Source organism: Ovis canadensis, chromosome 10, assembly GCF_042477335.2.
Source record: "Ovis canadensis isolate MfBH-ARS-UI-01 breed Bighorn chromosome 10, ARS-UI_OviCan_v2, whole genome shotgun sequence".
Lineage (NCBI taxonomy): Eukaryota > Metazoa > Chordata > Mammalia > Artiodactyla > Bovidae > Ovis > Ovis canadensis.
This window is the reverse complement of record NC_091254.1, coordinates 47,351,282-47,367,019: the sequence shown is the minus strand read 5'-3', so window position 1 is coordinate 47,367,019 and position 15,738 is coordinate 47,351,282. Positions and strand designations below refer to the sequence as shown.

General features: G+C 40.6%; 1 protein-coding gene across 5 annotated transcripts in view; it reads left to right on the top strand.

Annotated features, from left to right (window-relative positions):
- CDK8 (cyclin dependent kinase 8) overlaps window positions 1-12,941 on the top strand; it is a 76,197-nt gene extending 63,256 nt beyond the window's left edge. For 2 of the 5 annotated variants that reach the window (XM_069602261.1, XM_069602266.1), the window contains 7 exons: window positions 2,271-2,414; window positions 4,886-4,955; window positions 5,775-5,847; window positions 8,377-8,474; window positions 9,104-9,182; window positions 9,300-9,458; window positions 11,661-12,941. In XM_069602261.1, coding sequence (XP_069458362.1) covers window positions 2,271-2,414; window positions 4,886-4,955; window positions 5,775-5,847; window positions 8,377-8,474; window positions 9,104-9,182; window positions 9,300-9,458; window positions 11,661-11,786 — 749 coding nt within the window. In that variant the 3' untranslated portion in view covers window positions 11,787-12,941. The remainder of the gene's footprint in view (window positions 1-2,270; window positions 2,415-4,885; window positions 4,956-5,774; window positions 5,848-8,376; window positions 8,475-9,103; window positions 9,183-9,299; window positions 9,459-11,660) is intronic. The other 3 variants (XM_069602265.1, XM_069602264.1, XM_069602262.1) reach the window with 3 other exon arrangements.
- Window positions 12,942-15,738: the final 2,797 nt, after the last annotated feature.

The following is a 15,738-nucleotide window of genomic DNA, read 5'->3' as shown; positions in this document are numbered from 1 at the left end:
GCATTACGGAATTTTAGAAGTATATGGGGTTTGTGTGTTTTTAATTTGAAAAGTTTTTCTAGAAGAAATTTGACAGGTAGGTGAGCAAGAAAGGACTTTCTTATGATTTCAGCACAATCTGAAAAAATAGGCAAGGTAGGAGAGACTTGTTGACAAAGATTCAGAAATTTATCTGAAGTAACAGCCTGATCAGCAAACTCAAATTCATGATTATTGACTGGGTCAAGATTTGAAGGAGGGAAGGATGGTAAAATTGATAACAGGTGAAAAATAATAGAAAAGACCTGAAGAGAAAAGTTATATAGGGTAAAGTCAAACAAGTTCCAGTATTTTTCCTGCTTTCTTGATTTTTCTTTTAAAGCAGTGTCGAGTGAGGGTGGCTAAACTCTTTACTTACTGTTCATCTTCCTTTACGTGTTTTATTTTCTTTGTTGGGGTTTTCATTACCAGGCTGAGTGGACACAGTGTCTCTTGGGCGCCATGAGTAGGGTTTTAAAGATGCACACTGACCCACAGGCCCTCTTGGTGACCCCCCTTAGCTTGCCTACCTTCTTCCCTTGGATTGAGATGATCAAAGTTCAGCTTTCTGTGGTGTTCCCGCATAAAAAGAATAATCACAAAATAATTAACTTTGCCATTTACTTTCTGATGGTAAAACGAAGATATCCTGGCTTATATTTCTTGAGGAGACTTTTTCATAAGGTGGTGTTGGCCTGATTGGTTCTCTGATGGGGGAGCAAACTGATGAGCAGACAGCGTCATTTTTTAAATCACTTGCTTATAGTCTTGCTTGTAATCTTAAATAGAGGTTTAACTAGTTATTTTGAAATATAAGTGTGGCAATTTTAGATGAAATATGTATATTCCAGTTTTAGATTTTAGGAATTCCCAGTTATTTATTAATTGACATTTTTTTTCTTCACTTTCTATTTAAGTGACCATTATTAACAGGTCTGAATAATTAGCTTTAACAGTGGTTTTAACTGTCCTCCTATAGTTATTTAGGGCTTCCCATGTGGTTCAGCTGGTAAAGAATCCGCCTGCAATGTGGGAGACCTGGGTTTGATCCCTGGGTTGGGAACATCCCTTGGAGAAGGGAAAGGCTACCCACTGCAGGATTCTGGCCTGGAGAATTCCAGGGACTGTAAAGCCCATGGAGTCACAAAGAGTCGGACACGACTGAGCAACTTAACACTGCACATAGTTTTTATGTTTGCCACAGGTATTGGTTACATCAGTGAGACTCCGTTTACTGTCTGCTGTGTGCATAGCACTGTCCTGAGTGTAGGGAAGTTGCCATTGCTAGTTTAGGGATTTGTTAAGGGTAGAGATGGAGTATCTGCAGCTTCAGATTATAAATTGGCATATTTATCTTCTAATAGTTCTGTTAGTAGGAATTTAATATGAATGAAAGTTAGCCTGTATCTTAAAGTAAGTAAAGGAAAACTGTTATATACAGAGGAATCCATTTGCCTGGCTCTTAAATAATTCTTATGAAGTTATAGCCTCTGTGCCTGTTGAAAGGTATTTTGCCCCATATTTTCTTGTCTTTTAAACACCTAAACTTGCGAAGTCTGACACTGCTATAGCATGGAGAAACCCTTTGAACAGAAAGTCCTTTCAGGAGAAATGCTATTTTGTTAGAATATTTGAGGTCAGGCGTCATCTTTTTCCTGTTGGAACAGCACCTTGCTAACTAGTGCTAACACAGGAGGATAATTATTAAACTTTACAAGCTAATAAGTCCATAAACTAGATAAAAAATAAAAAATGTTTTTTACCTCAAAAAACGGTGCTGATTGTTTTCAGCAAGTATGCCCGATTTCCAAGGCTGTTTGGGTTTTCTGTTTGTTTTTTTGTTTGTTTGTTTAGTTTTATTTATTTATGGTTCCTGTGCTCTGTGTGCAGCTTTGTATGTATTTCACCGATAAGGTAATGTTTGAAGCACTTAAACTCACCAAAAATTTTAGATAATAAATTTGATTGAACTTGGAATGAAACCACTGGGTGGGATGGAGGTATAACAAGGAATGAAATACGGGTGGATGGGGTGGGAATATATATTTACAAACAACATTTTTTATATTTATAATTGCTTAGGATTTAATATGACTTATTAGGGGAGAAAAAGAATGAAAAAACACTCCCTGCCAAGATAAAGATGCATTTTCTTTTGGAAAGAACCACTTTATTTTCCTCCTTTCTTTTTCTTTTTTCCTTTCTTTTTTTTTTTTCTTTTCTCTTTTTTTTTGTTTGTTTTTGTTTTAAAGATATTTGGGCTATAGGGTGTATATTTGCAGAACTACTAACGTCAGAACCAATATTTCACTGTCGACAAGAGGACATCAAAACTAGTAATCCTTATCACCATGACCAGCTGGACAGAATATTCAATGTAATGGGATTTCCTGCAGGTACACATTATATTTTTGTTTTTGTTTTTAAATCACTGTTGTTTGAACTTAGATGTCTTCATTGAAAGGATGTGTATTTTTAGCTGATGAAAGCTACTCTTACTCAGTTCTTTATATTTACGACTTGCATTAATCAAAGACCCTTAGAAATAGCAAAATTTGTAGAGTTCACATATTAGCATAAAAATATTTATGGGTTTCTTGAATTTGAGGAGTGTATTTTTGTTTCATTTTGGTTTTTGGTTTTGTTTTGTTTAATATTTAAAATGATAAAATATTTGCAATATCTGTGTTTAAAAAGTGCCTTTAGTTCTCACCATTGGCAACTGAATAGAATTCAGGAGCATGTCTTTTTGTCTGATAGCACTTAATAATAATGTCATTGTTTGGTATTTGAATACAGATTTTGAAGACTGTTTCTACTTGAAACACATTGTATTGAATCGTAGCATTTTTTGCTCTATAACCCTTGTCAGTAAGAACATCCTTTCCAGTTAGAACAGGCAGGATGTGAGTGAAGGCCCAGCCCTGCACAGCAAGTGAGCCTGCTCTGACTGCCGCTGGGAGGTGGTGGTTGGGGCATTTCGTCACGGGCTTTAGAGCTCCAGCCCCAGCCCAGTCCTTATGCCGCAGAACAGAAGTCCATTACTCTCCATTTGAAACGCCTGCATAGTTTTGGCTAGTCAAGTACTTATTATTGAAATGTAAACAATAAGTTTATTATTAATAAATATGTTAATAATTTAAAATATCAATAACTTATTGAAATAATAATAAGAAACAATATGTTGTTTCTTATTAGGAATTTTTCTCAGATCAGTGGCTCAAAACTAATACAGAAATATCTGGGAGTTATAATTTCACATTCCCTTTAATTATCAGTAAGTGCAAAGTAGCTACCTTTGTCCAGAATTGACCAACATTTCTACAAAGATTGCTTTGTTGAGATGGGAGTTTCATTTATTCACTAAAGATTTATTGAGCACCTGCCATGTTTCAGGCACTGTGTTAAGTGTAAAATATTGTTGATATAACAGACGTGATTCTTGCCCTCTTGGAGTTGACACTCAGCTGCTCTAAGTAGAATGTTGAAAGAATAGGAGTAGTTTGAGTAGATGGAGAAGAATGGCCTTTTCTTCCCACTTCTGAATGCATTCATCAATTCAGGGGTCCCCCGGGGAAGGAGCCTGACTTACAGGGCCTTGGAGGAGGGGTGGCCTCCACAGGAGATGGTTCTGAAATGGTTCTTAGGGCGTGGTTCCACGTTTGGGATCTGCTTATAGGGAATCTGAAAACCAAGCAATAGAATTTAGATTTGATGTGCTAAAGAAGGAGAATCTGTGATAAGTTCTTGAGAACTAGTGCTGTGATTTGTGTTCTACTTTAGAATGGTTTCTATGGCAGGGGTATGTAAAAATTTAAGAGGGGTAACTGAAGTCAGGAAACCAGCTTTTACCTGCAGCAGTACTCCACGTGTAAAGTGATTTGGATGGAGAAGAAAGGATAATGGTATAATTTTTTAGAGTAAGCCTGTAATTGGAAGAAAAAAATAAAAGATTATCTTAGGATTTCTACTTGAGAAATTGACAGAAATTAAGAAATTGGAACAAGGAAGTAGTCAAGGAGAAAATTCCTCTTAGGAGTTTAAAGTATGTATTTAGTTTACAATATGTGGTATCTGGAGGCTAGATAGCAGATATTTTTATAAGCCAGTTGAGAGAGAAGCTAACCTCTGGAGGTCATTTAAAAGCTGAGGGGCCATGAAGCTACCTGGTAGAGAATGTGGGCACCTGTGGACTCTCAGTAACTCCTCCAATGGGCACAGCAAGCTTCTCAAACCGAGTGTGGTGTTTGAGTAACTCTAATGTCAGCAAAACTGACCAGGACGTTTCCACCTGATGGGTCCGGTAGCTGGGATTGCTTTTGTTATTATTATTGAAACTAGCCCAGATACTAGCTGACTTGTTCATATGCTCGTACATCCGACTCTGTGTTTCAGACAGCTGTAACTGCTTACCTTGATTACCATGTAAAGCAGTGTATTTAATAAGGGGAGCGTAAGGAGGGCCGTATAAAAAGGACAGCTTACAGCTGCTGAGGGGGAAGATACTGCATTTATTGTTGAAAAGATTGGTTGCTGGATTAACCAAGACATGGTGGGACAAAAGTGGTTTTACAGATAAAAATAGAAGTATTTAATAATGGAAATATTTGTTTATAACTTGTTGGTGTCTTAGTATAAAAACTGAGATAACTTATAGTAAAACATAGAGAAAATAGACATTTAAAAACAGCGTATGGAGAATGCATTTACAGTTAAAGATGTTTACTGCAGCTCACCATTTATTCGAAGTCTGTGCTTTCAGGGAGGTTAAAATGTAGGACATGTAATGAGAAGTGAAGTCACCTTTATTAAAGTTCTTAATAATAGGAACCTAGACAATATAAAATTGTATCAATGTGTTTCACAGATAAAGATTGGGAAGATATAAAAAAGATGCCTGAACATTCAACATTAATGAAAGATTTCAGAAGAAATACGTAAGTTGGCAAGAAAATAGACTGTTGATTTTTGCTTTTCTAGAATACTCAGGATAAGATTGAATACTCAGCATGATAGAATACTTGACAGAAGACTAGTCTGTTAAATAATTTTACTTATTTACTCTAATAAATGTTTTTGCATTGTGGTAGTCTTCATTTCTTAAGATGTTTGAATGGTGATACAAGAAGGTGAATATCTAATATCAGCAGCTGATTTGGCTATGAGGAAAAAAGTCAGTTCATTTCTTTGCATATTTGTTACTTTCTGGAAGCTCTGCGTCTGTGAAGGGTATCACAACTGAAGCAGTAAGAGACTGAAAGAAACCAACCTTTGCTAGTAGCCACCTGCCTCCTTCTCCTGGGTTGGGTTGTAAGTTTAAACAAGTTTTTTAATAGAGAAGGAGGAATAGTTCATCTATTTTTACAGCAGGATCAGGGGATTGGGACATGCAGTTTACAGACCTATATGACATGTGACAGTGTTTTAAAATTTTGTATTTATTTTAAGCTTACTAGTAAGGCTGAGTTCAACTCTTGACCCATATGTTATTTAAGATCATTGTTGCGATAGCATTCATGTGAACAAAAGCTAAGCAGTCTGTATGTTATTCATGAAATTATCTTGGCATTTAATCAGTGGTGTCCACTTAAAAGTGACTCGTGGGAGTCCTGAATGAAGTGTAAAATTGATTTAATACCATTTTCAGTGTATGTTCTGTGTTGGTTATGATTAAAATAATTCTGTTCAGAGAATTTCACCCAATGTAAAATCAATCTCAAATCTTATATAGATATTTCATAGTGTTTCTCTTTCAGGTATACCAACTGCAGCCTTATCAAGTATATGGAAAAACATAAAGTTAAACCAGATAGTAAAGCATTCCACTTGGTAAGTTTTAGAGAACAGCACTAATGAACTATATTTTTCCCACCTGTTTAACCCAACCTGACTTTTTTGACTCAATTTCTGTGGTTACTCAGTATTCTTAGAGTTCTTTAATAGTAATACTAATGGAGAGTTCTTGTCGGTGCCTACTAATAATGATATCAAAACCCAGGTTTTTCCAAACCCAGGTTTGACAGCCTTAATGTTTGGTTACATTTAATTTTCTATAGACGGTCATTGAACCAAGTCTGTCACTTTTTAAAAATTCTGTTTATTGGTTTTCATCAGTTATTTTAAAATTTCAAAGAATCAAAATGAAAACGGTCTTACTGTTCAGAAATAAGGTTTAGAGATTATTTTTTATTACAGTCCTTTGAAAGGTTGTTTATAGAATTTTAATTCCCAAGGTGCCACGTATAAACTTGGCTGTTAAAGGTCCTTCAGGGACGCTGTGCATCGTGTGCTTTTTCTGGAAGAGTATGAGAGATGCGTGTGTAGATAGTGCATAGTAGAAACATGATTTGAGCTAGGATCTAGCAGTGCACTCTCAAGGTGACTTTTGACATTATAGTCAACTGTTGTCAAATTTGTTTACAATGACATTTCCATTTTTAACATTATAGCAATTAAAAATGTTTTTCAGTTTTATGTTTTTCAAAAGAAAGTAATATAAAGGAGGATTGAGGGAAACAAGTTGTATTTTGCTTGGCTTAAAATTCTTTTAATCCTTTTTTCCCAGTATATTTAAGTGAGTTCATTAAACAGGAATTTCTACTTTGAAAGGATTAAAATTTCCTTTAGTACCAGGCCACTTGGCAAATACTTCTTCCATTTCTGCTTTTTCTTCTCCTTCTACTGTTCTACTTCTGCAGTAATGTTTTATCATGTCCTCTATCATACATTTCATATCTAATCAGCAACTTAAAAGACAGTGCTCAACTGACCATATTAGTGCCCCAATTGGAAGGTAAGTTAGATCCTTCAAAGTTACGGCCTTATTTATTCTAACAAAATAGTGGTGACAGTGGTAGAGCAGAAGTCCCGCTTCAGGGGGATTGCCTTACCACCCCGCTGCTCACTGCTGCTCCTTCTAGCCTGAGGACTCTCACCACCTGCACCACTGACACTCCGGAGACCAGCTTTCTTTTCCACTCACCTGCTTGTCTTTACTAGGGTAACTGTCTTGCACAGTCCCATCTGAAAGCTCTAATGTAATTTCATTAAACCTGTTGAGTGTTTTAAGTAGCAAATCCATGCTTTTCCTTTCAGTCTCAAAATAAAATTAATGCTTCTACTGAAATATCAGCTCATTGAAATTAAACTCTCACCATCCCAGCATTTCATCTGCATTTAAACATACCTTCTGCCATTTTGTTCTCGATTGTCTCATCTCGCACCGTCTCCACATGTTCCATGGTTTTCAGAGTATGTCCTAGTCCAGCAGCACCAGAGTCATCTGGGGCTGTTAGGAAGTGCTCCCGGGCTGATTCTGGAATGCTCTGAAGCCTGGAAATCATGGTGTGAGGTCAGAGATTATAAGCCAAGAGACCACCATTTAGATACTATCTTAAATAACATGTTACATCAAATATTCTACTTCATAGAGCCTTCAGTAAATTATTTTTCAACCAGAAGATACTGAATTTTCATATTAGTGTGACATTTCTATAAGTAATATTAGTTATGATGATGATGATAGTAATGGCTAAGACTTATATAGTGCTTTCTTTGTGCCCAGCACCATTACAGTTGCTTTCTACATGTTAACTCATTTAATTCTGAAAATAAACTTATCGATAAAAGGTACTGTTTTTAACCCCTCTTTGACAAACCAGGCTACAAAGCGGTTAAGTAACTTGTTTCAGAGTCACTCAGCTAATAAACGTAAGGTCAGGATTTGAAGCCATACGGTCTCCTTAGAGGCTCCACTCATAAGCACACCCCTGTACTCTGTGGTTCTGTGCCAGTCCCCGCGTCTGTCTGTAGACTGGTGTGCACTGCAGGAGAGCACTGTCCGACCATCCATGCTGTCCAGTAGCGCAGTCCTGAGCCGTGCGCGGCTGCCAAGCTCTAGAAATGGACCTGATAGGACTGAGAAACTGACTTAAAATTTAATATAGTTTTGATTCATTTGGATTTACATCTGAATAGCCACATGTGACTAGTATATTTATATTACAAGTTTTCCCTTTAATAGAAAAATAATAACTCAAAGAATTTTGGTCCTGTTCTAAATTGGATATAGCAATTTAGATAACGTAGGGAAAAGATCGTTGGTTTAGAATAAGAAGACATGAGTTTAGTTAGTTCTTACAGGAGAACCAACTGAGATAATGAATATTAGAATGACTAAAATGTGAATTATTACATTAAGTGGAATAATTGGGGAGCTTGGAGGGGGGAGTAATTTGGGGCAATAAATGCTCTCCCTATTTTGAGGTATTATTAATTTTAAAAAATGCATCCCACAGTGTGCCACAGGTGTGACTATGAGAAGTAAAACAGTGATGTGTTTATGACTTGTGGTTTCAGCTTCAGAAGTTGCTTACCATGGACCCAATAAAGCGAATTACCTCAGAACAGGCTATGCAGGATCCCTATTTCCTAGAAGACCCACTTCCTACATCAGAGTAAGTGATCAGTTTGTTCACTCACCAGCTGTATAGACATTTTTGGTGCCTGCTTTCCTCTAATTGTCAGCTCTAGGGGTCCTAATGAGAGGCAGAAAGTGAGCTCTGATGACGGAAGTGTCCTCAGGTTTTACAGCTGGCATGGTGCTGGCATCATTTGCCTCTGTCATTTGGTTAGTGATGGGTTGGTTCCACACACTGTCTGCCTCACTGCTTGCAATTACGGTTGCAAACTCCATCCCCAAGTACATTTATGTTTCCATTCTTTCTTTCCTTTTAAATGTAGCATGGAGAGTAAAAGAGAAATTTTTGTTTGACTAATCACATTCCTGCCAGAATCTAGCTCTTGTTTGTGATGATAAAAAAGGACCACTGTGATCAAAGAAGAAATCAGAGTCCTATCGGAGTGTTATTATTTATACAGGGAGCCGCCCTCCGTGGCCTGCCCTCATGGCAGTGGTTAGAAGAAGGGACTTGCTGTGTCACAGTTGCACGAAAGATGCTTATTACATCACAGATGGGGGGTAGAGTCCAGACTAAAAGAGGAAAGCAAGAAACTACTTACAGCGTTTGAAATACTGGTTAGCATCCCAGGAATCATTTTCCTTTTCCTTTTCTCTTGTGATCAGTGTTTTTGCCGGTTGTCAGATCCCTTACCCCAAACGAGAATTTTTAACAGAAGAAGAACCTGATGACAAAGGAGACAAAGTAAGTGTTAAAGTACATTTGGCATCTGGCTTTGTTTGGTGCTCCCATGACTTCTGGCATGGACATCTTTGGTTCTCCCTCTGAGTTGAGCTGTGTCTCTCTGTTTAACCAATTGAGAAGAACCAGCAGCAGCAGCCGGGCAATAACCACACGAATGGGACCGGCCACCCAGGGAACCAAGACAGCAGTCACACCCAGGGACCCCCGTTGAAGAAAGTGAGAGTCGTCCCTCCTACCACTACCTCAGGTGGACTGATCATGACCTCAGACTATCAGGTACTCAGGCTGTCTCTCAGTGACCTGCGTGTCAGTACTGCCTGTGGGCTTGTGAGCGCTGGGAAATGCGGCGTAGCTAAGACCTGCCCGTGTATGTCAACACATTGACGGGAAGAGCTATGGGCGTGGAAGGTGCCCGGTGGTACAGTAGAGGGGCTTAGCCAGACTTGGGGTGATTGGACCTAAATTGTGCCGCTGGTTGGCTCTGTGACCCTGGACACTGCTCGAGTTTCTTATCTGTATCATGAGCCGGGCACACCTACCCTGCCGCTGCTGTGGGGCAGCTGTGGTGACCCTCAGCATCTGGCCCACGGGGGTGCTCAGGAAGTGGTGGGTCTCATTTCTGCAACCCCATCCAGCCTCAAGGGGGTGGTTCAGATCTTCTCAGTGTCTTCATTTGTTGGGTGTGGGTGATGGGTCAGTGTGAGGCTGCAGTCAGGATGAAATGAGACAGTGTGAGCTAATGGCAATGGCCAGCCGGACCAACAGTCATTTGATAGATGACACCAGTCACTGTGTTCATTATTATCTTCCTTAAAACTCTTAGTAGCGTTCACAGTGTGCAGTGAGTACTTGCTGAGTGTCAGAGGTGGTGCTGGGGGTGATGCGATCATAGGAAGAGCTTGTCAGGACTTAAGTGTGCCAGCTCTTCTGTCAGTGTGGGACAGACCTTCCTTTCTTCAGGCAGTATGATAGCTGTGAGGTAAGCGCTATTGGCAGGAAACTGGGGTTCATGGAGGTTGAGCCCCTTCCCTCATTCACCCCTCAAGCCAGGGTGGACTCAGGACGCAGACTCAGACCTGCTAGGCGGCTCCCTGTGCATTCTCTCCAGTGACAACAGCAGTTCCTTCACAGACAGACCCGTTCTGATAACTATACCTTGTTCTGATCCTGTTCCCATGTGGTCTGGATTCACTGAGGAAGTGTCCTGAAAACTTGACCCATGAGAATTATTTGCCTACTGAAAGAGAGAGATTGTAATAAATGGATAAGGCTCCCAGAGCCTGTGACTCCACGTCAGGAATTAGATCAGAACTCTTTGCATGGTTCATGGCGGGTGCAGCCTAGCAAGCCCTGGGGACCACTGCTGCGTGGTGGCTGTCCTGCGATGAGCTCAGCGAGCAGGGGCTCCAAGGCAGGCGTCTTGCGAGCTCATGGTTGCTGCTTCCCTCCCCACCTGGGACACGAGCACATCTCTGGCACACGGGTGTGTTTGCACACAAGGTGTGCGTCCTGAGCGGGGCAGGGCAGGCAGGCTCTAACCTTTGCCACTGAAACCAAGGAAATGCTGCTGTGTGTGTGTTTGTTGACGTTATTGTGGTGGTTTTTATGAGTGATTTCAAAAATAGTATTTCTGACTAGTTTTACATGTCCACTCTCTTTAAAATGTTGTTTTTGCTAGGGTTGGTGGAATTTCGAGTTATATGATTTATTAGATATCTTTGAAAGAGGAAAGTATTAAATTATAGTTAGTCTTCCATAGTGTGTGTTTTGGGGAGCTAATAGCATGAGAGAGACATGCAGGGCTGAGAATAAGAATATAACTGATTGAAACTAGAGGTATTTGACTCTAACTCTTGTGCTGCTTCTAGAATTGAGAATACCACTCTTCCTGCATTTCAATGACTGTAGCTTTACCTTTGTGTATCGCTTGTAGCTGAAAAACAAGGTTCATTAATTTATAGAGCATAAAAATATCTAACGCTAAAGAAATAATTCTATAGTTTCTTGTCTTACTCATTTTTTATTCCTCAGTCATGCATGGGTGTTGGGAGTTTTCTACTGAAAAAACAAGTATGTAGATTAGCTTTGAATTTCTTCTATGTATACATCATTGAGTTCAAGAGTAAGTGTCCCAGACAACTTATTTATGAGGTAGATACAAATAGCATGAAAGGGCGTTCCTGTTAATAGAATGAACCACACAGCACAGGAGTAAGACTCACTTTAGTGTTATTTTATCAGCAGTACTTCTGACCTTCATAGAGAAAGACTGACACTAAAAAATTTTAAGGGTTTTGTCATTTTAATTCTAAAGCCAATACCTAGCACAAGACCTTTAAAGTTCTTATTAGCATAAAATAAGTGACATTACTGCCATAAAATAAGTGACATTTCAAACACACAGAAGCCTTGCTGGCCTGGGGTGCAGCCAGCCCACAGCAACACCGAGTCACGTCTCCTCTTCCTCTGCTTTCGCAGCGTTCCAATCCGCATGCTGCCTACCCCAACCCCGGACCAAGCACATCACAGCCGCAGAGCAGCATGGGGTACTCAACTACCTCCCAGCAGCCTCCACAGTACTCCCACCAGACACATCGGTACTGAGCTGCGTCGGACACCGTCCATGCACTGTCGCGGTGCTGCAGGCCGCCTGCAGCTCTCGGCGGGAGCCTGGGATGGGCCGTGAGAATGTACTGTGCAGCCACGCAGTCAGATGTCCGGTAGCCGAGTTCCACCGCTTTTCGCAGATTGGGGTAGTGGCTTCCACGTTGTCGCTGTCTGGAGTTAGGCTTGAGAAGAAAGTGCTAGCACAGTTTGTGTTGTGGGTTTGCTACTTCCATAGTTTACTTGACATGGTTCAGACTGACCAATGCATTTTTTTCAGTGACAGTCTGTAGCAGTTGAAGCTGTGAAACGTGCTAGGGGCAAGCATTTGTCGTCGTATGTGGTGAATTCTTCCAGTGTAACAACATTATCTGACCAATAGTACACACACACACACACAGAAGTTTAACTGGTACTTGAAACATGCAGTATACATTAACGAAGTAACCAAGACTCAACATGAGATTATTTCGGTACACCTTTCATTTCAATGTCTTATCAGTGGGTTGATTCATTTTCTACATTAATCAGTGTTCTTTGACCAAGAATATTGCTTGGATTGTTTTGGAAAGTACAAGAAGCCACATAGCTTTTCCAGGAAGGTTTCAAAACTCCCAAAGATTAATTTCCAACTTCTGAGTTTGTTTTTATTTTCAATCTATGACTTGACTGGTATTAAAGCTGCTATTGATAGTAATGAAATATGTTGTCATTGATATAAACCTGTTTGGTTCAGCAAACAAACTAAAATGATTGTCATAGACAGTGTTTTATTTTCCTGTTGGTGTTGCTGATTTGTGAGCATGCTTTAAGATGAAAAAAGCATGAGTGATAACTTCCTTAAAAAGGTGCGGCATCCGATTCAGATATTTTGTCCTGATTTTAAAGCTGGTTGGTGTAGTGCTACTAAAATTTCGTTCAGTTCATTTTCTTTTTTTAAAACTTGTTCGCACGTTGTTTAGGGTGCCCTTACTTCAGCAAAGGAGAAGGAGTAGGAGAGCCTTAGAGTTTTTGAGGAAAAAAGAAAACCTATAACATACAATGTACTGTATCAAACTATTTTACATGAATGACACAAGTATTCTGAATTTAAAAAAATTGAACATTGTTAAAAACAAGGTGTTATGTAATAAATTTATTTTTCATAAATCAAAATATGGAGTCAAGTATTTTTATGTACACACAGGTGTTTTATTTTCCTAACAAGTGGCCTCTGAGGAAACCTTTTCAGGTGTTTTCATTGATAGTACCTTCTGCCTCCACAATGAAGTGGTGGCCTAAGGTTTAGATACAAATTAGTTTCTCTGTACACTTAGTGCAATAATATAAGATGAGAAATAGACACTTTTCTAACTGAAAGATATTACCATGAGCCTTCCCTTTCTAGAATAATGCCAGAATCTATGTTATGCTGAGCCCATTTTGTTTTATCCCAGATAATTATTTGAGAGGGAGTACCTCCTTCACAAAATACAGAAGATTAAAAAACTAACATTCTTTTATTTAAAACTGAATGCATTGAAATAAAAACATTCTAGAACATTTTAAGAACTGAGGGATCCTAAAACTGAGTGGCCTGACTCTCACAGGATGGGTAATTTTTGGAAGCTAAGTTTGTGTTTCCCTGTTAGTTCTTCACTCACACAAGGCACAGATCTGAGAGCAGGGCCCCCTTCTCTGGGTCACTTCCATAGACCTTGTACCTGAATTTCCCTTCTACTCTCATGGTCTGTTTTTTTCTCCCTGCCCTCAGTGCTGTGCTTTTGAAACTCATGCACACGAGAATCATTGAGAGCTTTCTGTCTTCTCAGGGCTGGTATCCGAGGTTGATTCGGTAGGCTTGGGTGGAACACGGAGTCTTTGATTTTAACCAGGACCCCAGTTGGTTCTGATGCCCTTGTTGAGGCTTGCACAGAAAGAAGAATGCCCCCAGACTGCCCTAAAGCCTGAGCAAATGTAGCAGCTAAGTGAGTCGGAGAGAAGGCAGCTCCGCTGTCTTTTCCTCCTGCATGAACTTCAAAAAGCCAAACCCATGACAACAGGTTCCTCTCTGGGTGCTGGAAACTCCGTGGACACGGTTCTCAAATGCCTTTATTCCTTTATCAACCTCGGTTCTCTGGGTGGTGCTGCCCAGGCTTGCCAGTGTCCTCCCCAGGCTGCAGATTCCTGTACTTTGTTGCATCTGTGACAGATGACACACACACACGCCCGCCGTGGTTCTCTGGCTGGCCCCCTGGCCCCGGGTCTCTGTAGAGCACCTCTGACACATAGCTGTTTTCTGTCCCTTTCCCCTCCATCCCAGGCCTCCCCTCTTCACACTTGCTCCCTGGCTGTGATAGCCAGGTTTCCACCCTAGACCTCACCAGCACATCTGAGCTGTTACTAGGTTCTCTCTGGACTGAGCACATCCAAGTGCAGACTCCCGCCTCCAACTGTCCCGCCTGCACCTCCATGACAGATCCTCCCGCCCAGCTGTCTGGGCAGCACGGCAGCCTTGGCGGATCTTCACGCACACACATGCCCACTTGTGAGCCCTGTCCACCCCACATGTGACTTTTCCTGAAGGGACTCCTAGCCAACACCTCCTCCCCTTCCCTGCACCCCGTCTTCTCTGCTCACCACCTCAAGACAGCCAGACCCCTAACTCCCCACCAGGCCCTGCACGTCCTCCCACGTGCCCCCTGCCTCTCACCTGCCTGCTCCAGCTCCAGTGCAGTCCTGGCTGTCCCTGGAGCCTGCCTCACAGGGGTCGTCTCGAGACTTTGACACCTTCTGTTCCACTGCATCTGTCTTTCCCCAGCTTCTTGGCTTTCTCCCTCACCTCTCTGAGGTCAGCTCGAATTGTACCTTATCAGAGGTTCCCCTCTCCCCCACCCCCAACACCCCCCAGATTGCTCTCTCTGTAAAACTCAGCCTGTCCCTGCCTTCCCCACCAGCCAGCATCCCAACCCCTTGGCGTGGCTTTGTTTTCCTGCATAGCACTTATTGTCACCAACACATACTTGTGTCATGCTTTTTCTACTCCTTGAAGATAAACTCTACAAAGACAGCTTTTTTTTTTTCAATAGAAATAAAATTGAAAATTGTAAAATTGAAGTGTACAGTCTTTTGATTGGATGCCCATGAGCACGCCTGTATGACATAATGGAAGAGGCAGAAGCACGAGGTCAGAAAACAAAACTGGTCAGCAGGGACAAGAGTGAGAAAGGGATTTGTGTTTTGGGGGTTTTTTCATTTAACTTTTGGCTGCCACATGTGGGATCTCAGTTCCCCAACTAGGGATTGAACCCACAATCCCTGCCTTGGAAGCACGAGTCTTAACCACAGGACCACCAGGCAAGATTGGGATGGACCACAAAAGGACATGTGGGGGTTTCTTTGGGTGATGAAACTGTTCTGTGTCCTGATTTCTGCAGCAAGTGAATGTGAAAACCTGCAGAACTGAGCAGGTGCATCTTAGTGGTTTTAAATTTTTCCTTAATAAAAATTAAATAGAAGAGGGAAAAAAAGACCAACAAATCTAGTGTTGGCAAGGATAAGAAACAACTGGAGTTCTCATACATTACTGGTGGGAATATAAACTAGAACAGTCACTCTGGAAAACAATTCAATGGTTCCTTATAAAGTTAAACATATACTTACCATATGACCTTGGAGTCGCACTTAACCAACAGAAATCAAAGCATGTCCACAGTAGCCTTAGATACATGTTCAAAACACCTTTATATTATAGCCCACAAATGGATGTCTGTTTATAGAGGAATAGATAAATAAATGGGGGTAAAGTGTAAACACTGACAGATTTTATTTTCTTGGCCTCCAAAATCACTGCAGACAGTGACTGCAGCCATGAAATTAAAAGACACTTGCTCCTTGGAAGGAAAACTACGACTGACCTAGACAGTGTGTTCAAAAGCAGAGACATCACGTTGCCTGCAAAGGTCCACATAGT